Genomic DNA, 21,039 nt, shown 5'->3' on the forward strand with positions numbered 1-21,039 from the left:
CCCTACTGGAGCTGGTAGGTTACTAGTACATGCATGCCTTCCAGTAGTTAATTTCAAGTACAAGTAATGTTACTTTGCAATCATATGACTCAAAAGTTAAAATAAGTCCTCCAAATATTATTGAGTAAGAGTAAGATTTAAAAAACAAAAACAAAAAAAATATTCAAGTAGCAACTAAGTAACTGGTGTTTTTTTTTTCAAGTTAGCATGAATGTCAAAAATATAAAATAGGAATGAGATATTGCACTACTTTATCGTTGTCAATAAAATAACACAAGGCAATTTAGCAATTTTGTCTTAAAACGAAAAAAAAAAAATACATTTAATCTCATTGAGCTGAAGTCTCAGGAGATTTTCTGTGCGCACAAATCCGCATTTAATAGTGTCACCTGCTGAGTGGACTGCTCTCATTGAGGTTTTCCGCAGTTAAAGAGCTTGTAGTAGTTTGTTTGGGGGGGGGTTTTAAAGTCGTGGCCGCACAGGAAAATCCCCTCATGTCAACACCATGTCATGGGTCCACCCACGCCAAAGCTTATCGCTGTGTGCTTGCCAGCCCATCTGTCAGCTTTCATCCCACATTTGCCCAGAGACAGTCAAGCTACGTCCATTATATGTGTCCCCCACTGTGATTCCATGTGTGGCCTTTATTTTTTGCCTTTCTGACACTTAATATTTTTTTTAATTGAGCCCTCAAAAAAACTAAAAACTAAATACAATGCACTTCTTTAGCATTTTATTTACGCCATAGCGCATTACAAAGCCTCATTCATTCACTAAAGTTACATGTTTTAAAATTAGTGTATACCTTTGCGTTGATGGAAAAGGTTATTTTTTCCCGCTTAAAATAGCTTACTTCAACTACGTCTGAAAACTAATTGACAATCCAATTGAGAAAACCTTCTCTGTGTAACGCTCGCACCACCAGCTAGCTAGCGCTAAGCGCTAAACAACTATAGTTTTGTTGTTATCATTTTCGACGTTTTTATGAAAAAGAATTACAAACAAATGGCCGGAAATAATGACAAATAAATTAATTAATAAGCTGAACAGGCACTTGAAAAAAAAAGTGTGTGCTGACTCCAATATAACTTGGGTTCAGATCAGATGTGATTGGTTCATTTGAGAGCAAACTGTAACTGCGATACCCAAAAACATAAAAAAAAAAAAAAATCAACAACAAATTTAAGTAAATAATGGGCTAAATGAATCAATTGTATTATTCCATCAACGGCGATCACGTTTTAATGCATACAAATAATAATAATAATAATAAATACACGGCTGGTCACATGATTGTGGGACGAGCCAGATTAAGGGACTCTCTCGTTCGTTCTCTCGCTCGAGCAGGAGGCGAACATCTCGCTCGGCATACGCTCGATGTCGACGTGACGACAAGCTCTTATTGTGTTGTCGTTATTTTTGTTTTGTTTATTTTTGTAATATATCAACGGAGCTGAACGGCGTTTCATCCCCCGGCAGTCTTCATGTAAATTAATGCTCGTTTTGGTTGTCGAGAGCAGCGTTTGAGGATGATTTCGCCGTGGGACCGCTGGTACTCGACGAGTTGCTGCCTCTGCTGTCATGTCCGGACGGGCACCATTATTTTGGGCATTTGGTACATGGTAAGTCTTTATTTCTTTTCTTTTTGACCACTTCCGTCGACATATTAGAAACGCGTCACGTTCCGATGGATTTGAGTTGAACTGGCGAGCAACGACGTCGAACCTCGTTTGTCTTTTACGATAAAATAATGTTCGCCTCGGGGTTTTTTTCCATGTTGTTTTTCATTTTTAAACATTCGAGAACGTTTTTAAGAAACGTAATAGGAACACCTGCATATCGGCTAAAGTATTGAATCCAAAAATATGGCTTAGTTTATAGAGATAAAAGTGTCCAGTTTGGAGAAAGGAATAGAATGGAACTAAATGTACAAATGTATTTAATTATACTCCATTGTTAAATAAAATAATACAGTTACATAATTTTAATTACTAAACTAAATTAAGGACTAAAAAGACTAAAGGTATTGTGAAATATATTGTAATACTAACATAATTTTAATTAATTCATATACAAAGAAGGAAAATATAATACAGTATTAAACATGTTTAAAGTTTGAACAATGTTAGTTATTAAAAAGTCCGGTTAAAAAATAAATGAAATATTTTCAAGAGTGGAGTTAAAAAATATACAACTGACATTACGTGTGGCAAAAGTATGCACATACTCTTATAACTAAGGATGTGATGTAACTCCAAAAATGTCAGGAAAAGCCTACTAGAACATCATAACTTTAATTGGGGTTAATCAGAGACGCTTTAAAGGGTGTCCATCTCCAGTTTCATGTTTTGAAATGATACATCTTGGCCTCTTTTTTTTTTATACCACAAAAACCTGGCATTTGATTAAACTGCACCTGTTTTAGTTGATAAATTGTATAACAGATTCACATTCCCGTAATGGCCGTCAACCGTTTCATGCTGTTTGCCCTACATGTGCACTTTGGTTAAATTTAGCATTGATGCGTTTGTACTAACCTGAGCTTTTAAACATAGTAGCGCAGCTCTTAAGCCTGCTAAATCCCCGCCTGTGCTTTTGTAAGTGTTTACGCTATCCCCATCCCCCTGTACCCACAATGTTATTAATACATGTGTCTGGACTAGCATGTCAAAATAGGATTTTTTTTTTTTTAAGAGGCTTCCATATTTAAAAGCATACGATTGTTTCCGCAAACAACATGGCTGCAAACAGAGAGGACCTAGTTAGTGATGCCAACGTAGCTAGTTGGTCGCTACGCACTTCTCACAAAAAGTTAGGGAAATTGAAGCTTCTTTTTTTTTTTTTTTTTTTTTTTTTTAAAGTAATGATAGTTATTTTCATGAAAATAAATTTCAAGGTCATAATCCCCCGGCCTAGTGTCCATTCGGGCTAACATAAAAAAATATATAATACAGCATTATACTGTAACTACATTTCAGCAAACCGTGTCATAAAACATCAGCATCAAAGTCAGATTTGCTGCCACCAAAGCAGTTTAAAAATATCTTCGTTTTTTTTTGTTTGTTTTTTTGCCTGCAGCTCATCAACGCGGTGGTGCTACTCATCCTGTTGTCGGCCCTCAATGACCCCGTGCAGTACCGCTACCACCTCACTAGCTCCGAGCTGGGAACCGACGTCGATGTCATGGACGACGCCAGTGAGCGCAAACACACTCTCAGCCTCCAGTTTGCATCTCAAAAGTGTGTCGTCTTGTGTTAAAATGGCTGACGGAAATAATGGAAGTAGAAGATCATCATTTTGTGCTCTGGTCAATCCAGCTCTGTGTGCGTTTTTCACCTCTGCCAGAATGCTAGCAAGTAAACAAGAATGAGGTGGGAAATAATATCAACGTTGCTGCTAATCCTGACCTAACCAAAACATGCAGCTTGTCACATCTTGGCAACATTTAACAAATCCCGTCATGGGATCAGTCAATGGATTGGTGAGTCATTCAAGATGGACGCCATAATCCCGCTCGGAATGAGATCCCTGTTTTTAATCAGACGCTACATTGCCGGGGGTGGGGGTGGGGGGGGGGGGTGTTCCGTGACCACCACGGTCGCCCGAGGGGACGTTCATGCACTCTGAGGCGCGTCAGCTGTGTCCGAGCTGAGAGCGGCGTTCTGGAGAGGGAGGGGGGCTGACCTGCCACCAGCGCATTGGGGGTGAAATGGCTTTAGCTTTTAGCGATAGCGGTGGAAAACACGAACAAGATGAGTCATTTTAATTAATGAAAAATGAGAGCACTCTGGTGGAAAGAAAGCTCGCTGACCAGAATCCAAGGATTACCGTCTGCCCGTGTTGCTTTTCCTTTGACCTTTTTGGGTCACTTTTTCCACAAAAAAAAGAAACAGCCTCAGCAAGGGATGCTAATGATAGCTGCTATCAAATTAACCAAGGGACCGATTGGTCAAGGTCATTGTAAAGTGCCTTTGCTGTCCTCTTATGATGAAAATCTGGCAAAACATTTGCACACATGCCAATACAAAGACGCCATCTTTTTGTAGACGGCTATTGACAGCGCTGCTTGGCAACTATCAATGCACCTCTGAATGAACCCGGGCAAATCCAATTTAATTTACAGATCACTCCGAGTTCAGATTCCACCGGCCAATATCGGAAACAACCTGACTGTTACGCTAGCTAATGAGCATGGACGTTAATATTTCACAAGCTGTGCTTGAAAGTAAACAGGAAGTTTGCCATTTTGATTCAAAGCTGTCATTTTTGGGATCCTATTGGCCATTTCTAATAGAAATATATTATTATTGTATTATTTTTTTCCAATTGCGTCAAAATTGGAAAGACCTAGCCTGGACAATGCTAGACCTAACTTTGACCCTGTTTTTTTCACCCCTTACCTACAGATATCTGCATAGCGACAGCAATATCCCTCCTCATGATTCTTATATGTGGCATGGCGACATACGGTGCTTACAAAGTAAGTTAACACCTATTTTTTTTCCAATGACAATTTTTGAAGTTTATATTCCCGTCTTATCCCACATAGCAACACGCCGCCTGGCTCATTCCGTTCTTCTGCTACCAAATCTTTGACTTTGCCCTTAACACACTGGTGGCCATCAGCGTGGTGGTGTACCCCAACACGGTGCAGGACTACCTCCAGCAGCTGGTGAGTCCGAAAATGTCTCTTTTTTAAATTAATTGGAACTTCCTTGAAACTCGAAGGTTAAGATTTGAGGCTAATTTATGACTTGCAAGGACAGCATTTGAACTACTCACACCTTTTGTTGCTTGACATTCTGGAAGCATTTTTTTCTCTCCTCCTTGCAGCCGGGGACCTTCCCTTACAAAGAGGACATCATGTCCACCAATAATATGTGCCTCGTCTTCGCAGTCCTCCTCTTCATTGGCGGCATCCTCTCTTTCAAGGTAACACGACATTGAAAATGACTAGGAAATGACTTGATTAGGTGCACTAATAGCACAGTTTACTAGCATCTGAAAACAAAAACAAAGACTAGTAAGGATTTAAAATGAAAGGTTATATTTGGTATTAGGGGTGTGCCAAAAATTGATTCGACATAAGAATCGAGATTCTCATTTACTACAATTCAGACTAGATATAAAATGTCCCAAAATAAATTTAATTTAATTTATTTTATACTGTATTACCCATGTTTGTGTGTGCCTTTATTGGGAGCGCTGTTCATGTTGTACACAATTTGGCCACTTAGGGGCAGTGTTGTTCCGCGCGTTCAGATACACTCACATTAGAATAGAAGAAAAAAAAGTTACGATCAAGTTATGTCAAATACAAGTTGTTTTTCGCAGCGTGGGAAGAGCATATGTTTGTGAGTAATGTTATTAAAATGCTTCTCTGTATATATTTTTGCAAAGTTTTTGTATGAATAGCCGTTCTTTTGAGTGATAAAAGTGCCGCGAGTAGCGCGCTAATTAGCGTTAGCCTTGAGCTAGCGACATTCGGGAAACGAGCTAAACAACGTGTGTTTGCATTTAAGGGTGCACTGTGTGTAATTGTCTTCGTTTTTTTTGTGTTTAGTTTTACAGCTAACTTCAACTGGAGTGTAATAAGTGGCTTGACGCTAACAACATTGGACTCTTTTTGAGGGACTGTTCGCTGTCTGCTAAACTGTACTCAGTCTGCTCAGGGAGGGCAGAATGCTATGAAAGCTATCAAATTGATAGCTAGCTACATAGAGTAGCAGGTTGTGGTCACAAAAGGAGAAGCAGAATAGGACTGGATCGGTGTACCCAAAGCTGCTGCTTCCATGACAGTGTACACGCTCGCTGAACATTGCTCACTCACAACGAGATGTGTTCATCACATCCCTCTGTGATGAATCAGAGCACATGTCACACATCATGAAGCTGTGAACATTTCCATCGAGTCGATGTTCTCTGCGAGGTGATCACACGCTCAAGAGAGCAGCAGGAAGTTGATTTCCCCACGCATGAATGCACCCATGCCAGTGGTGGGAAGGAAGCAAGTACAAATATTATGTACTAGATTGTTCAGGTATGATGGATTCCCCTCTGGATGCTAATGAAAGTGTACCGGGCACACGTCCAAAGATTGCAGCGGGGCTTTTATTGATACTCGCTCTGAGGAAGATGGATCACTTCCCCTTTCCTCACTTTTCAGAATGAGCAGATGGTTCAGTGGGGAGGGGGGAACTGGACCGGCTCGCCGCTTTACTGTTGGCACGGGTGCGGGCCCAGCATGCCACTCGGTCTTTTCACACACAAACACAATGAACCTGCTGTTAGCCTGCCAAATCCCACCTCAGCGCTACCGACGCCTGATGAGATGCAGGCTGAAGGAGCACAGCAAGAAAACAGACGCTCAATAAACAAAAAATACAAAGTCACGTTTTGGCAAAAGTAGTTATCTGAGCAGTTGCTGCTTCTGGTATGTGCGGCCACGCCTGGTGAAATGTTTTTATTTTATTTTATTTGCTTCATGATGATGTTTTAAAAAATTGTTTTTAACAAAGAGTCAAACACTAACGCAAACGTTTTACATAACCAAAAATCGTAAATCTGAGTCTTACACTCCATTAATTTGTCTCTCCAGGCCTACCTGATTGGTTGCGTGTGGAACTGCTACAGATACGTGAGTGGTCGAGGCACCACTGAGGTCCTCGTTTATGTCACCACCAACGACACCACGGTGAGTGCCCAAAACCCACACCTCTCGATTTTAGATTTCAATCGAACATTCATATCAAGGCTAATACTAGACTGCAAGTATACGGAACAAGAATTAACATTAGATAGAATTTGGGTAGACTTTTGTGTGTTGGACAAAAAAAAAAAGAAGAGGGGACAAGTTGACACCCCTGTGGGACGCCAAAGTTAATTAAAAAATATTTATAACTTTTTTGAAGAATTAGAATTTTTTGAATTGTTGGTCGTACTTTGCCCTGGTGCTTCTGAGGCTCCCTGCATACAATTGGAATTGGATTGGCGTGATTGTCAGATTATTCATCAGCGTACAGAGCACACTTTGTGCGTCCGCCGGGTCTTCCCGAAAGGCTTTCAGCGTGGTCACACTTTCCATCTGCCGGTCCGCGCTAATCCCCAACACTGATACATAAAACGTTAATCTGCGCTCGCCTCGCTGTCGTCACGAAGCTCATCATCGTCGTCGTCGTCCATCTCGCACCGCGGTGACCTGCTTGGTTCACGCGGTTGCACAATAGCGGCAAGTCAGCGCATTCATTAAGCGGAGTGGAAAAACCACATGAATATTAATAGCGCGCCTTGAATGAATACGTCTTTTATCGACATTCAAAAAGGAGCAGTAGACGTTTTAGTGGGTGCTTTTATATAAATGCCATTTTACACACACTCACACATACACACACTCCATGTGTTCTTTATGCGTGTCCTCTCTTGTCGTGGACATGTTACATAACAATCTGCTTGTCCGCTTCATTTCAAATCCCGGCCGTGATGGGTTTGCCAAGCTTTCCCCCCCAGCTGATGCCTCACAATCACACCCCCTCAGAGCATATTTCTCCCGCTTGCCCGAATTAGCAACTTTAGCCATTTAAAAAAAAAAATAATAATAGATGGATGTTTCTTATCAAATCATGTAACGAGTCATGCTTAATGACTGCAAAACTGCACATTTACTCACATTTTTATTAACATACTATACATTCACGAGCAGCGGTTTGTCTATTGTAGTTCAGTGTTTTTTTTGTTTGTTTTTTACAGTCAACTAGAGCAAGTTAAGCAGAGACAAACAAATGGGCATAGAACAGAACCCTGCGGGTCTCCACACAATATTCGGGACAATGTAGAATATTGGGGCAAATGTCATTACAAAAAAAAAACAGTTGGAATATATGTATTTATTTACATTTTTGTTATAATTTTTAATTCCTTACAAGTTTTTTTTCTGTGAAAAGTCACCAATATATGTTTTGTTAAATTAAGAGACTCTAAGAAAGTAAGTGTATAGCAAAAAACAAAGGGGTCAAGAACTGATCCTTGTGGGACTCCATAAAATGTTACTGGAGACATTATGGACTTTTCCTAAGTTAACTTAAAACAAAAATATAAAGATGTTGAATAAATATATACTTTTTTTTTATTATATTTGTTTATTTTTTGTTTAAAAAAAGACTGGAAACACCTGGTTTTCCTTGGCGCCGACTTTTGGCGTCATAACTTTATGTTCTGTGCTCCATTCCAGGTTCTGCTTCCTCCATACGAGGAAGTGGTCGCCATCCCGCCCAAGGAGCCCCCTCCCCAGTACGTGGAGGCTTGACCCCACCTTAACCCTCCTGCACCTCCATCGGTAGCTGTAGCTGAGTCCTGGATGTCGACTCTTGCCGACATTAGCTTAGCACCGCCTCGAGACGGTATTTCTCTCATCGTGACGTACGTTCCTCCCCACTTTGCAAGGACACGGACATGCACTTTGAGTCGGCCACCAACTGTTAGCCCTCCGATACTGTGAATCTCCCTCGTGGTCGTTTGGTGAGTGAGGAGCAAGAGCACTTTTTCGTCCCTCTCCCTCCTTGAATGTAGCAATGGGGTATTTTTGTATGAAGTTTTTTGTATAACTGCAAGGGGGAGGGGGGGGGGTGGGGGGTTGGCGGTCACCCCCGCAAGGAAATCACGGTCTAAAAGTCTTCCTTTAAATGTGTGTGTGTGTGTGTGTAAACCTTTACACGAAAACGGCGACGTCTTCCTCTTTTGTGTCTTTTATTTTTCTACGCATTTGATCGAGCTCGGCCGGACTCCAGGGCATTTTCCTATAATGATGTAACATAGTGCTCTTTGTGTGTGTCACCGATCTTTTTCCAAACAAATGTCAAATGGGATCTTTTGTGGTGCGTTAGCTTAGCATAATAGCACAAACTGGTAGAGCACATAAAGCAAATAAGTATTATTTTATGAACTAAATAGCATTTGTGTATCCTAATATAACTTGCTAATAAAAAAAAGAAGAAGCAGATTTAAGAGTCAATCAAGGTTTCTCAACCTTTAGTTATTTGGTTTCTTATTGAAATATATTGTGTAATACCATAAGATCGGTATATACTGTACATGAGCTAATGATCAAATTTTTAATTAAACAACAAAGTTCAATAAAACAGCCAAGACAATTTTGCTACCTTATGTTAAGAGTCCATTTAAAAAAATGCAGATTTAAGTGTAGAATCAAGATTGCGAATTTAAGAGTCTTAAGAGTTTCCCAGACTTTTCATTAGTTATTTGCTTCCTTAGTAATATACATTGTATATTATCATTATATCAGCTTGGTATGCAAAAATTAATCATCAAATTGTAAAGAAAATTCCACAAACTATTCATGAAATTTAGCCTACAGCATAAAACGCAACCTGCAACCCTCACTGCTGTGAAAAACGTACTGTTCAGCAACTTGTGGGCGCCTTGATGAGTGAGTCATGACCACTGCTTTTTCACATGCAATAGAGCTGCAATTAGAGTGAGCTCGCACTTTAAAGTGACAGACATGACATTGTATGTCGTTGTGATGTTGTGTCCGGGGAGGGAAAAAAAAAAGCTGCAGAGCGGTTTGATATTCCAAGGCAGTGATAGGAGAACTCAGCAGAGTTATTTGCATTAAAGACAAAATGGTGGGATCTGGGACGCCTCGATCTATAATCGTCAGAATCCCTTTGACTGTCCTTTATGATCCAGTGATGTGTCCTCAATTCTAATAAATAATTTAAAAGAATACATGTATTGGGGTCAGTTGTTTTTTTTTACTGTGGTATTGATCCTTTTTTTGGGTTAATCAACAGCTAAATAGAGAAAGTACAGATTGGGGGGGGGGGGGGCATGTATAGACCCCTGTGGTACTATATTTTTTGCATTTAAAAAAATAAAAGTTTTTCTCTGTTGAGAGATTTTAACAAATGCATGCATTTTCACCGTCTGACGAGGCAAATTCCATTAGAAATATGAGTCATAAAGTTTTATGGCTCAAGTTGGAAGAATCCAGGTCAGAATACATTTGCTGATTTAGCACACAAAAAAAAAATAATACATCACCTGCAAGAATGCAGACAGATAGTGACCCACTTGTACGTCCGTCCCTGTAAAGTAGGTGAGCGACTATCTGTCTCACATCCACGGTAATGCTTATGCCTGCCAGACGGAATAAATCCCTCCTCATCCAAGAGTGACGAGATGAATTTTACATGTGTTATTGTTGTAAAAGCAGTTTCTAATATTTTGACCGTCTTGTGCCACAGAATAAGGTCACCGGTATATTAGAAAAAAAATTAACAGCTGATTGTTGTAAGCATAATGGGAGTGGGGCATGTACCTTGACTCTCCAATTGCTCCATTAAGGTGAGTGACATGTTCACACACTTGTCATGTCACAATTTATTGAACGGAGGGTTTAAGATTTTATGTAGACCATGCATGGGTTTGTGCCATTATAATAATGGAATTACAGCTTGTCATTCTGAGGAAAAAACAGATTTCTCATTTTTATATGTTGTACTGTCTTAAAGCAAGGATTCCCTTCACAGTATAGACTTGGCTAGACTTATAAGGACATTGCTGCCCCCATGTGGACACCTACGGTAATGTTGCTTTCAAAACAAAGCCCAGGGCAGATATTGTCAACACCAACTTTATTTATGACAATCAGGGTGAAGGGATAGCGGGGGAGGTCTACTGAGCCTGCTGCTGCTGATCAGGCATGCTCCTGATGATGTCAGAATCGCCTGCACGGGAAAAGAAAGAAAAACAAGTCCGCAAAAAGTTTTTTCTCTCCCATCAATGATGATAAGTGCATTCATCTGCTCCAAAGTCACAATGGCAATGGTTTAGGTCAAAAAGCTATTAGAAGATAAAGCTTCACTATTTGAAAATGCCAAGCAAGACAGGAAATAAGTTTCCTGCTAACCATTAGCCATTCAGCTATGTTATGCCTCTGCTTTGCAAAATGTAATTGATATTTAATAGTACAGTGGTTAGGGACGAAAATCTTATAAATGCCAAAAAGGTGGAAGCAAAACAACCGAAAACAGACAATTGGACCACCAATGCCATAAAGCTAGCATGTACACAATCAGTAGTTTGGGACTCACCGGGGTCAATGATGGCAAGCGTGCACACGCGGTAGTATTTGCCGCAGGCGGTGCCGAGCTCTATGTTGTTGCCGCTGTAGTGGTGCACGCCGGTTTTGGCCAGCATAGCGTAGTACTCAATCTCGGACTTCCTGCAAGAGGGGGCCAAAATGAAGTCAACTCATGAACACTTTCCTCACTTTTATAAATAGGGGGTTAAAAAAAAAAAATGTCGAGATTGAACTGCAGAGCCCGTTAGAACACTGTCGCTAAATAAAACAGCAGCACCAACTGAGGATTTTAAGTATTTCAAAGAATTAAAAGTGGGGGGGGGGGGGGAATCAGGCAGTAAGTGTAATTTCCCTTTAAAAGTATTTATTTTTTACTCTGTTACTAACCAAAACGGCAGCACCCAAGAAGGCCCCTAAGCAGACACAAGGGGATATTCACCCCTCCCATGTTCCCTGTACAGGACTAAAGCCTCTTGTTCATTACTCAGCATTTGACTGTGACAGTTTGCATTACGTGGAGACCTTAATAAACATGTCGATAGACTGACAAGTACATATAATATTTAAGACACGTTTGGTGACCCTAGTCCTTACCTGAGAGCCGGGCAGTTGTTAGCCAGAATGACCAGCTTAGCTTTGCCCTGTCGGATCATCTTCTGGGACTGTTTGTAGCCAAGCACGTACTTGCCACTCTTCATCACCAGCTGGAGTCGGGAGTTGATGGACTCCATCGACTTTTTCTACATTTCGAAAAGCATAATATAAAAGACCGTCACAAAGCCGACAGCGTAGCTAAACTGGAATTAGCCAACATGTTAGTATTAGCTGCAGTTGACATTTTCCAAGCATTCTCCCACTACACAAAGTGGGTCAAACTCACAATATACACTTCTCATAAATAAGTGGCTACAATTTCCACAACATTCGATGTATCTGACTAAAATGGGATAATTCCGTGTTAGCTTGTTAGCTTAGCAGGCCTCGACATCCGCCTCCACGTGAAGCGGCCAGCGCGTGCCGAAAGGAAAAGCTGCCTGACACTCACCGTTTTCTTTGCGGCAACCATGTTTGCGGTTTTACGTCCGAACCCGGCCAACCTACGAGGAAGAACGGAACAGTAAGACGCTTCGTTACGTTCTGTGAGTGCAGACAAAGCAAAAACAGTCAATTTGGGGTGTTTTTATTGGAAAAAAGCGAGAGATTCTTACGGTGAGTAAACTCCAATATGGCCTCAGAGGGAAAGAAAGGACCCAGCATGCTTTGCGGCAGAATCTGGAGGCGAGCATGCGCAGATGACTTTTGCGCATCGGTGCGTTTGAAACACTTGCAATATTTTAGGTACACTCTTGTTTTACAATATATCGACTGAAATACACTTATGAAGCTAAATGACGTGTATTGATGTCGTCACTAGTTTCATAAGTAATCATTTGAAGTTGGATCATGGCAACTCTAAACCTAGAAATCCTTACTTTAGCTCCAGAGTACTTTTAGTAGCTTGTGTCAACTTTTTGGTGCCTAAATAAAAATAAAAATAAAATAGCAACATATGGAAATGCTAACTCCAGTAAGTGAACCGGTACTACTGAATCGGTAATATCTGATTCTGAAGTGTTGCCAGAGCCACTAATTGGGGTCAGTGAACCTATACACTGAATCCTTAAAGTCTCATCCAAAACAACATCCTAAGTCAGTCAATGGGTCCAACTACAGGTAGTTCTAGTTGCCCCCCTCCCCATTTTCACACTCACCACCCAGTAAGGCGGGGCAGCCTCTGCACGCAAGCAGCCGCTGACCACTTGAATAATGTATTTTTGTTGCCAGCCTCCTGGAAACAGACTCAGTTACAGTCAACAACAAATCCGACACTGACTGCGCCGGCGTGTCTCTGTAACTGGAGGCCACCACCACAACTACGCAGGAACCACCACAAGATGCGTAACTACGCACGACACTGAACAGGGACAATTCCCAAATTCCGAACTTTTTCTTGCTTTTCTGTCCAATCTCCTGTGGACAGGACAGGATGGGATGTTCCACAAGCTCCCAGACTTCTGCGGTGGACTCGACCAAACCTGGAGTTAAACCAGAGGAGAGCAATGGAACGAGCACCGCAGGTATCCAAAGTCTTTTATGAATAAGATGTATGACTTTAAGATTTTTCAAAATAATATTAATGCAGGAAATAATTGCAGATAATGTGGTTTGCAATGGTGTACATTAGATGTAGGAATCATTGACTCACTCAAAATACAACCCAACAATACAAACAGTATCACGATATGACAATATTTCATGAGGCTTTTTTTTTTTTAAACTGAAAGTATATGTCTCAGTGAACAAGCATAAGTGAACAATTATAACATTTGTAAAAGATACAAAACAAATATCAAAATCTTATTGTGTATCGATTTGATACATTGCATATGTGCATTGTTATTATTATTAATATAAAGGCAGATTTTTATTACACTATATCGTAAATATTTTTCTCTATGATTTTAGGTTGGTCCACTGAGGAAAATCTTTCTAAAGAAAATAATAATAATAGTGATAGTACAGGAATTGAATAAAAAAAAAATCCAATACAAATGCTACAAACAGTATCACACTACAGACAGTATCACGATACGGCGTTTGTGCAATATGTAACTCTTTAACTAAAAGTTAACCCAAAAATGAAAATGAACAATAATGACATGAATATTAATATATAATTCTGTATCGATACAATACATAGCAATGTTATTATATTGTCCCTCGTTTTAATCAAAAGTAGCCATTGTTACAATATTGTTGGCAGATAACGCTATATTGTACATGCAGCTGTATCTAATGTTGTGGCCAGAAATAAATCAAAACTTGAAAGAGCAGCTGGACCCCCCCTGAAGAATATTTGGTGGTTTCCTCCTCTATGTGTCAATCATTAAAGGGACGGTGCTGAGAAAACATGGAGACACGTAGCAACACACAAACACACAGTCAAGTTAAGGTCATGCGGGGGTTAACGCCTCCCTCAAATAAACGCCTCACATCAGAAACAAATGAGGTAATAACTTCAGAGACGTTAAAGAGTTGATCCCCTAGAAACACTGTTGAGAATTAACAAACATTTAAAGTGCCTCTGATTAACCCCAAATAAAGTTCAGCTGTTCTGGTAGGCTTTTCTTGACATTTTTGGTTTATTTTGCTTTAGTTAGTGTTAATTAGTCGCAGTTACTTACTTTGATACAGTTAGTTACTTATTATTTGTATTTATATATATATTTTAAATATTTATTTTATTTTATATTTATTTCATTTATGTATATTTATATTTTATTAATATATTATTATTATTATATATTAATTAATTTATGATTGACATATATTACTCAGACACATTTGCAAAAAAAAAATACAATACTTATCAAAACTGAAATAATGAATAATATGAATAATTGTGCCACATACATATTTATAACATATATAAAAAAAATATTTTCTGGCATAGTGACTGCCAACGGCAACGTGGCCGAGGACAGCGAGACCATTCCCGACCAGGCGACGCCGCCCCCACCGTCGGCAGACTCCTCCGACGCGAAGTCAGCGGATGATACAGTCACAGCAGCAGCGCCACCGCCAGCGCAGGAGGAGGAACTGCAGCTGATAGACGTCGATGCAGACGCTGACCCCGCCGAACCTCCGGCTGAGGTGGACGCCACACCTGAGACCACGTCACCAAAAAACGGTAAATTGAAGTTCGGGGTATCAAGTCCAATATCCCAAACTTTTTATGAGTAGTGTACAAAATAGATTGTAATGTTGTTATTGTGACGTTCACCCAAATTAGCATCAGCTCAAGCTGTCGATTGGACGGAACCAAAACAAGAAACAACAGAGGAGGCACCCGGTGAGTTCACTTATAGATAGGTAGGGCTGAACGATTTGGAAAAATAATCTCATTGGATACCCCCCCCCCCCCAAATATTGTTTGCAACAAAAATAACGCCAACAAATGTCAGTCTTTGCGATTTGCCAATTACATTCAAGGACAGAGTGATGATTTGAATTGCATTAATTGTTTAGCCCTACACATGATCATAGAGCACAATGCAATCATTCTTATTCATATTGACCCCGCCCCCCCCCCCCCCCAATTTAGCTTCAAGTGACTGACACCACCCACGAGACTGTACACAAACTTTAATATTGCCAAGATGGAGAAGCTGTGACATCATCACTGTGTGCCTTCCCGCCCAAACACGACAGCACTTAACGATCCATTTGAGAGAACGTTTTGCATCTTTTGCGACATCACAACCAACATGCCAAAAGTTATGAATCAATATGGATGGTATGACCATGAAAATAGGTAGTACATTTTGAAACTGCTAAACCCTGTTTTAATAGTTTCAATTTATTTTTTACATTTCGGCCATTTGTGGGATTACAGCAGGTCAAACAACCAGGAGATGCGTTTATTTTACTGAAAATGATTTGTTGTTCAATGAAATTAAACTTTAAATCAAAATTGATCGATCAAATGACAATAATTCCCCTTCATTTTCTTTTCCTTTTTTAAAACCTTTCTATGTAAAGTTTCTGGAAAGTTATGAGGAATGTTTGCAACCCCATCATTCTGAGTTTTCGAAAAGTGTAATTAAATGACCAGAATCAAAACTTGCCCGGGTCCTTTTATTTGACATTGATGTACATTTTTTACACATGAATGAAAGCTACTTAAGGCACAGCGCTGCGTTATTATTCGTTTTAATTGTGCAACTCCCCTAACATTGTACCACAGTCTAAACAACTGGCAAATTAAGTGCTTTTCTTCCATTCCGTGGGGTAAGATATCACAAGTTGAGTTGTTACAAAAAATGTTTCTCTTTGTTTCTGGAAAAAAAAATGGTGACGCTATAACTTGTTTGCAAGATGGCCGCCTAGTCAGGAGTCGGCGAGTGGACCGAGAACCGCCACCGCCTCGATTTCCACCAGGCCACCCTGGAGAGATTAAAATCAAATTGAAATCATGCTCATAGTAAGTCGTAAGGGTGCGACTGTATTAAGGGGGCACTCACACGGGGGAGTGCCGCCACTTGGTAGGCAGCTCTGGCAGGGAAGTTGCTGCTGAAAACTACACGAAAAGACAGCAAAAGCCAATTTATTATTGTGATTAAATTACTCAACTTAACTACGAAAAGAACAAGGGGCTTGTTGCTAGGCAGATTTCGCAGGGAATCAAGCTTAGTTGTCTAATAAACCTCTTCTTTTTTTTTTTTTTGCCCCATTTTTCAAAATGATACTAATTTTATGGGTCAGTGTGCTTTTCCTGATGTTGACTAGAATCCCGACAAGGGAGAAGAACCTTAACTTAACATTATGTGAAGCTCAGGTGGAGGTCACGTTACACCGTGACCTCCTGCATGGCAGTGTCCGCTTACATACATGGAGTGGGTTCATGAGGTTCCGTTTCACCTATCTGTTGTCTTCTATTCATATAAGTGAGGGGGCCCAAGATGGCTGTCCACCGGCATAATGCACTCTTATAAACGGGCTACTGGAGAGTGTCGATATCCAATAAAAGCCCCCCAAACCGCCATCATAACAGCATTGACTTACATGTCTTGTAGACTTCATTGACGCCGTTAAAGTCATTAATGTCCGCCAGCAGGACGGTCGTCTTCACCACTAAAATGGACAAATATATTTTCATAAGACACAAAGTAGTTGTAGTGAGATTTAAGATGTTACCATTGGTGTAGTTGCAGCCTGAAGCTTTAAGGATCTCCCCCATGTTGACCAGAGCCTGAGGAATAACATTTGCCAGTCTTTTTTTAATTAATTTTTTTACACATTTTAACACAGAGTACTTTTACTATTTTGTGTACGTATAACCTGTTTGGCCTGAGCCTGCACTCCTCCCTGGACCAGCTGACCAGTGGCCACATCCATCCCCAGCTGACCAGAGATGTACAAGGTCCTGTCCGCTAGCACTGCCTGGCTGAGAAAAAAAACAAACAAGCAAAACTTACTGTCATGTTATTATCGTTCTTTTCACACGTATGTCCAAAAATATCCCACTATTCCCTCCAACTTTAAAATACATGTATACAGTACTTCTTTCTTGAAGAACCTGTTTTGATGCCACGACATACAAAAAGTGCTCATGTCCTGTACACGCCTTTTAAGATTGAGTGGTAAATTAGTGATTATAAGGTCACAAAATGGTCAAAAGGTAAGAATATTTGCAACAAGTTGTGCAGTATGTGACAATGGCGTCCCCAAGTGGACAATAATGATCATATTTTGTACACGCGCATGTAGTGTGTCATTCTCTAAGCATATTAAATTGTATATTTCTGCATTACATGGTGAATGTTTTATTTTTCTTCCATATTACCTTAGTGTTCTGTAGACTCTTTACTATTATTTTTTTTCCTCTATTTTTTTAACGTGCATATTTACATATATTTTTAATCAGCTTTATTGAACCATAGAATAATTACAGAACAGTATACTTGAAATAAACAAAATGAAACATGATACACTTCTTCGGTGTTGTTCGGGCACCCCGATCCGACATACTTAGCCCTCGAGCGCCCCGCGGTGGAAAGAAGAATTCAAACTAAAAAGTTGCTTGGGAGTAAATCCGTGTAATAAAAAGTCACTTATTCTTATTTCCTGTTTGGTTGGCGAAATGTACAAATGTACCAAGTATTGTAAAAAAAATATTTGTCATTGTGCTTAAAATTGTATTTAGGATAAATAATTGTCCTTTTAAACAGGTATTGACTGTCGTTCACCGCCCACAAGCATCCGGAATGGTTCATACTCGGAACTCCCCTTCCGCACGTGTGCAACGTTGCACACGCGCACACAAAACATGACAACAAGAAAGAAAGAAAAACAATAATCCATAAATATGTATGCATGAATGCTTTTTCCTGTAACTTACCTGTATATTCCCTGCCTGACCGGAGCTTTGTCCGTGTATGTAATCTGCCTGCAAATTGTCGCCATTCTTTTACGGCACCTGCTGCTCTTCGAAGAGAGTTTGGACTCTGGAGCCTTTTTGCACCAGGTTTCGCTTTGCAAGCGTTATCGGTGAAGTTCGCCGACCGCTAAGACACACCTCTCTTTTTATACATTCAAAACATGTTCAATATTTATTTGTTACCTGTAGGGGCCAATGGCAGCCGGTGCTGTCGCGGTGTTAATAATCTTTCTGATGAGAGTAGACATCTTTTTGCTTTTCCAGAGACTGCTACTGGCGTGCTTGTGTGCCCGTAATAACACTTAGAGAACTTTGCCCCCAAGTCTGTCTGACAGGCAAACCCGCGGGAGGTGAGGGAGAGAATGTATATATAGACAACTGCAAAGGTCCTTTTTTTGTGTGGAAGGGATGCATCCACATCAGGGGAAATTCTTACGAAGGTGAATCCTCGCTTGAGCGCATCCTTGCTGACGGCATCCTGGTTATCTAACAGTGTATCCGAGTAACGACACATCCATTTGAGAGTACATCCTTGCTTGGGTACATTTTTAGGCTTCAGCCTGTTAACAGATCCTTTGTTTAGTTGCATTTACATTAGGTCGCTAAAAAAAAGTAATGTGAGTGTGTCTGTATATACACACACCTGTGTATCGTGAATAAAATAAGCACATAGCATAAATGATCATTGATCAATAATTACTCATATATTAATACTGAACAAAACGTTTCAAACGTTTTGTTCAGTATTATTGTTTTAGCCTTTTAATTCAGGCTATTTCCGGGACTACTAGTTCAGTTGGGGTCCTTTGAAAACACTACTATATATATATATATATATATATATATATATATATATATATATATATATATATATATATTTTTTAAATGTATTATTCATTCTTACGTTCGAAATTTAAAGCGTATTAAAAGTTTATCCGATTATAACTTTAATATTGCTTTAAATTGAACAAAACTTTTGATATTTGTTGTAGTTTAATGCAAAGAAGAAGGGTCTCTTTTTTTTAAGTCAGGCAACATTTCGGACTACTTCTGTATCAATAGGGTCCTTTACGTCACTATAAGCATGCTATCGCTAGCTTTGTGTAGCATTAAACGTGCGATGCTTTGACAAATTACGCTCCCCAACAAGCACTATTTTAGAAACACTTTTAGGGAGTATTGTGACGAAAACAACACAATCAATTATCACTTTGTATACGCTTGTTCAACATGTTGAGCTCCGGCCGCCGTGCCCTTCAAGATATGCTCGGCCAAATGACTCTCAGGAGCTTCTCTGTGACTCCTGTCCAGGTCGGTGTCGTCTTTATTTATTATTATTTTTTTTTTATTAATTTGTTTTACATAGGCCAAATGAGATGCCCTGTTCAACGGCACGTAAATAAAACTAGCAACTCCCGTGGCCTTACACTGATCTTCAAGAACTCAACGTTAATTAAATAAGTTTCGATTATATTTTGTAGTACGTAATTTTTTGACTGGTAAAATGATGTTTTTCCAGAGCACCGTGGTGGTGGAGCGTTGGTGGCAGGTGCCCCTGTCCAAAGTGGGCAGCCCCCCAAGGTTGTACCCCCGCAGGCACCGCATCTACAAACTGGTGGAGGACACAAAACATGCTCCCAACCAAAAGATGGAGCTCATCCTCACACAGACTGTCCCCAGTGAGTCTCAACCTATTCATTAAAAAAAAAAAAATTATAATAATCTTTATTACTTTTTAAAAAAAAAATTTTTTGACAGAGCTGGGGGGCCGTGGAGAAACGGTGATTGTCAAAAAGTCGGTCGGGCGAAATAAGCTGCTGGCCCACGGGCTTGCTGTGTATCCGTCTCCAGAGAACAAGCAGATCTTTGGAGAGGAGTTAAGGGTGCGTGTTGGTGACTTCGCCATATTGTGATGTTCTAATGTGGTCATTAAACCAACAGACTTCTCTCTTTTTTATTATGTCCAGCGTTTGCGTGAGGGCTCGATTGAAGAAAGAGTCCAAACCCGAACTGGGCAACTGGTGAGTCAACCAAGAGAATAGAATAGAACTTTGTCACTGTCATGGGAGCAATGAAAATCATCAATAAGCTGATTGTTCCATACCTCTTAATTATTGATGTGCACATAAGATCACAGCTCTCTGTATTTTAGATGATGATGATGATGATGATGATGATGATGATGATGATGATGATGATGATGATGATGATGATGATGCTGCCTGCTTTTTCCAGACAGTCGACTACCTGAAGCGCTGCAAGCTCAGAATCAACAAAATGCCATCGGAAGACTTTAAGCTGACTAGTGAGGTCGTGAGAAGGCAATTTTTTAGGCGGGTATGTTATACGTTTTTTGTTTATATATAAAAAAAAAAAAAAAGACTATCACTTTGACTTAAATGTTAACTTTATTCTTAGTTTATCATGGTGGTGCCTCCTCATGCCTTGAAACTTCCTTTCGAGCCCATCACAGAGTTGGGCGACTACTGGTGCGAAGTGACGGTAAGCTTATTATGACTTCAATGTTTTTTTTGCGCAAATCAAACCATTACACGTACCTGCGCGTTCTTACAGGTGAACGGAATGGACACGGTCCGCGTCCCCATGTCTTTGGTGCCCTACGAGGACCCGTCGGCCAGTCACCAGCGCCTCTTGAAGGCGCAGAGGAAGCAGCAGCAGCAGGCTGCTGAGAAAGACATTGCGCAACATCTGGATGAGGAGGGCGTGACGGAGACAAGTCAAGTCAATGCAACAGCGCCACCAAGTGACAACCTGAAGCAGGACTAAAAGGACGCTAATGGACATCCGTGGATTGTTGATTGTCAAGAACAGTTGCTGGGTGAACCATTGTCGTATTAAAATGATGGTCACTAAAGTAACTTGATTGTTTGCTAAGGTTATTATAGTTAACGAAAAAAATAATTTGTACCGATAAATGAAAATGCTTCTAAAACAGAAA

At 40.1% G+C, this 21,039-nt stretch overlaps 5 protein-coding genes across 7 annotated transcripts; 3 read left to right on the forward strand and 2 right to left on the reverse strand.

Moving 5' to 3' along the window:
• Positions 1–1,302: 1,302 nt before the first annotated feature.
• On the forward strand, positions 1,303–9,744 carry laptm4b (lysosomal protein transmembrane 4 beta). Its single transcript, XM_086062005.1, has 7 exons — positions 1,303–1,622; positions 3,079–3,196; positions 4,407–4,480; positions 4,550–4,672; positions 4,834–4,932; positions 6,599–6,694; positions 8,228–9,744. Exons 1-7 carry the CDS (start codon positions 1,530–1,532, stop codon positions 8,300–8,302), a joined length of 678 nt encoding a protein of 225 aa, XP_085918131.1. The 5' UTR covers positions 1,303–1,529; the 3' UTR covers positions 8,303–9,744.
• Positions 9,745–10,635: 891 nt separating this feature from the next.
• rpl30 (ribosomal protein L30) lies at positions 10,636–12,373 on the reverse strand. Of its 2 annotated transcripts, none has more exons than XM_086062007.1 (5): positions 12,310–12,373; positions 12,147–12,198; positions 11,696–11,841; positions 11,112–11,242; positions 10,636–10,745 (listed from the first exon to the last, which is right to left on the reverse strand). In XM_086062007.1, the coding sequence occupies exons 2-5, from the start codon at positions 12,165–12,167 to the stop codon at positions 10,693–10,695; spliced, it is 351 nt and encodes a 116-aa protein (XP_085918133.1). In that variant the 5' UTR covers positions 12,168–12,198; positions 12,310–12,373; the 3' UTR covers positions 10,636–10,692. The 2 variants fall into 2 exon arrangements, with proteins under 2 accessions (XP_085918133.1, XP_085918132.1); XM_086062006.1 differs by having other exon boundaries at positions 12,147–12,208.
• A 476-nt stretch (positions 12,374–12,849) lies between these two features.
• LOC147157499 (uncharacterized) lies at positions 12,850–15,835 on the forward strand. The gene is made up of 4 exons (XM_086062010.1): positions 12,850–13,218; positions 14,595–14,831; positions 14,934–14,993; positions 15,246–15,835. Exons 1-4 carry the CDS (start codon positions 13,128–13,130, stop codon positions 15,257–15,259), a joined length of 402 nt encoding a protein of 133 aa, XP_085918136.1. The 5' UTR covers positions 12,850–13,127; the 3' UTR covers positions 15,260–15,835.
• On the reverse strand, positions 15,765–18,427 carry rida (reactive intermediate imine deaminase A). 2 transcript variants are annotated; one of them, XM_086062008.1, is made up of 6 exons: positions 18,264–18,427; positions 16,982–17,087; positions 16,838–16,892; positions 16,706–16,774; positions 16,165–16,220; positions 15,765–16,087 (listed from the first exon to the last, which is right to left on the reverse strand). In XM_086062008.1, exons 1-6 carry the CDS (start codon positions 18,326–18,328, stop codon positions 16,031–16,033), a joined length of 408 nt encoding a protein of 135 aa, XP_085918134.1. In that variant the 5' UTR covers positions 18,329–18,427; the 3' UTR covers positions 15,765–16,030. The 2 variants fall into 2 exon arrangements, with proteins under 2 accessions (XP_085918134.1, XP_085918135.1); XM_086062009.1 differs by lacking the exon at positions 18,264–18,427 and adding an exon at positions 18,042–18,191.
• Positions 18,428–19,130: 703 nt separating this feature from the next.
• mrpl9 (mitochondrial ribosomal protein L9) lies at positions 19,131–20,959 on the forward strand. The gene is made up of 7 exons (XM_086063249.1): positions 19,131–19,391; positions 19,600–19,759; positions 19,839–19,963; positions 20,048–20,101; positions 20,316–20,417; positions 20,499–20,582; positions 20,655–20,959. The coding sequence occupies exons 1-7, from the start codon at positions 19,311–19,313 to the stop codon at positions 20,865–20,867; spliced, it is 819 nt and encodes a 272-aa protein (XP_085919375.1). The 5' UTR covers positions 19,131–19,310; the 3' UTR covers positions 20,868–20,959.
• The last annotated feature ends 80 nt before the right edge of the window (positions 20,960–21,039 follow it).

This window comes from Leptonotus elevatus, chromosome 19 (genome assembly GCF_054856555.1).
Source record: "Leptonotus elevatus isolate MCC_2025b chromosome 19, RoL_Lele_1.0, whole genome shotgun sequence".
Classification (NCBI taxonomy): domain Eukaryota; kingdom Metazoa; phylum Chordata; class Actinopteri; order Syngnathiformes; family Syngnathidae; genus Leptonotus; species Leptonotus elevatus.

Coding starts and splice junctions, on each gene's coding strand:
- laptm4b (XM_086062005.1), top strand. CDS start 1,530: ATGATTTCGCCGTGGGACCGCTGGTACTCGACGAGTTGCTGCCTCTGC. Junction 3,197..4,406: donor CGATGTCATGGACGACGCCA/GTGAGCGCAAAC, acceptor CCTTACCTACAG/ATATCTGCATAGCGACAGCA. Junction 4,481..4,549: donor CGACATACGGTGCTTACAAA/GTAAGTTAACAC, acceptor TATCCCACATAG/CAACACGCCGCCTGGCTCAT.
- rpl30 (XM_086062006.1), bottom strand. CDS start 12,358: ATGCTGGGTCCTTTCTTTCCCTCTGAGGCCATATTGGAGTTTACTCAC. Junction 12,209..12,309: donor CATATTGGAGTTTACTCACC/GTAAGAATCTCT, acceptor ACTGTTCCGTTC/TTCCTCGTAGGTTGGCCGGG. Junction 11,243..11,695: donor AACAACTGCCCGGCTCTCAG/GTAAGGACTAGG, acceptor CCCCTCTTGCAG/GAAGTCCGAGATTGAGTACT.
- LOC147157499 (XM_086062010.1), top strand. CDS start 13,128: ATGGGATGTTCCACAAGCTCCCAGACTTCTGCGGTGGACTCGACCAAA. Junction 13,219..14,594: donor CAATGGAACGAGCACCGCAG/GTATCCAAAGTC, acceptor TTTCTGGCATAG/TGACTGCCAACGGCAACGTG. Junction 14,832..14,933: donor GACCACGTCACCAAAAAACG/GTAAATTGAAGT, acceptor CACCCAAATTAG/CATCAGCTCAAGCTGTCGAT.
- rida (XM_086062008.1), bottom strand. CDS start 18,328: ATGTCTACTCTCATCAGAAAGATTATTAACACCGCGACAGCACCGGCT. Junction 16,893..16,981: donor TGCAGGCTCAGGCCAAACAG/GTTATACGTACA, acceptor GTTATTCCTCAG/GCTCTGGTCAACATGGGGGA. Junction 16,088..16,164: donor AAGTGGCGGCACTCCCCCGT/GTGAGTGCCCCC, acceptor TAATCTCTCCAG/GGTGGCCTGGTGGAAATCGA.
- mrpl9 (XM_086063249.1), top strand. CDS start 19,311: ATGTTGAGCTCCGGCCGCCGTGCCCTTCAAGATATGCTCGGCCAAATG. Junction 19,964..20,047: donor TCTTTGGAGAGGAGTTAAGG/GTGCGTGTTGGT, acceptor TATTATGTCCAG/CGTTTGCGTGAGGGCTCGAT. Junction 20,418..20,498: donor GAAGGCAATTTTTTAGGCGG/GTATGTTATACG, acceptor CTTTATTCTTAG/TTTATCATGGTGGTGCCTCC.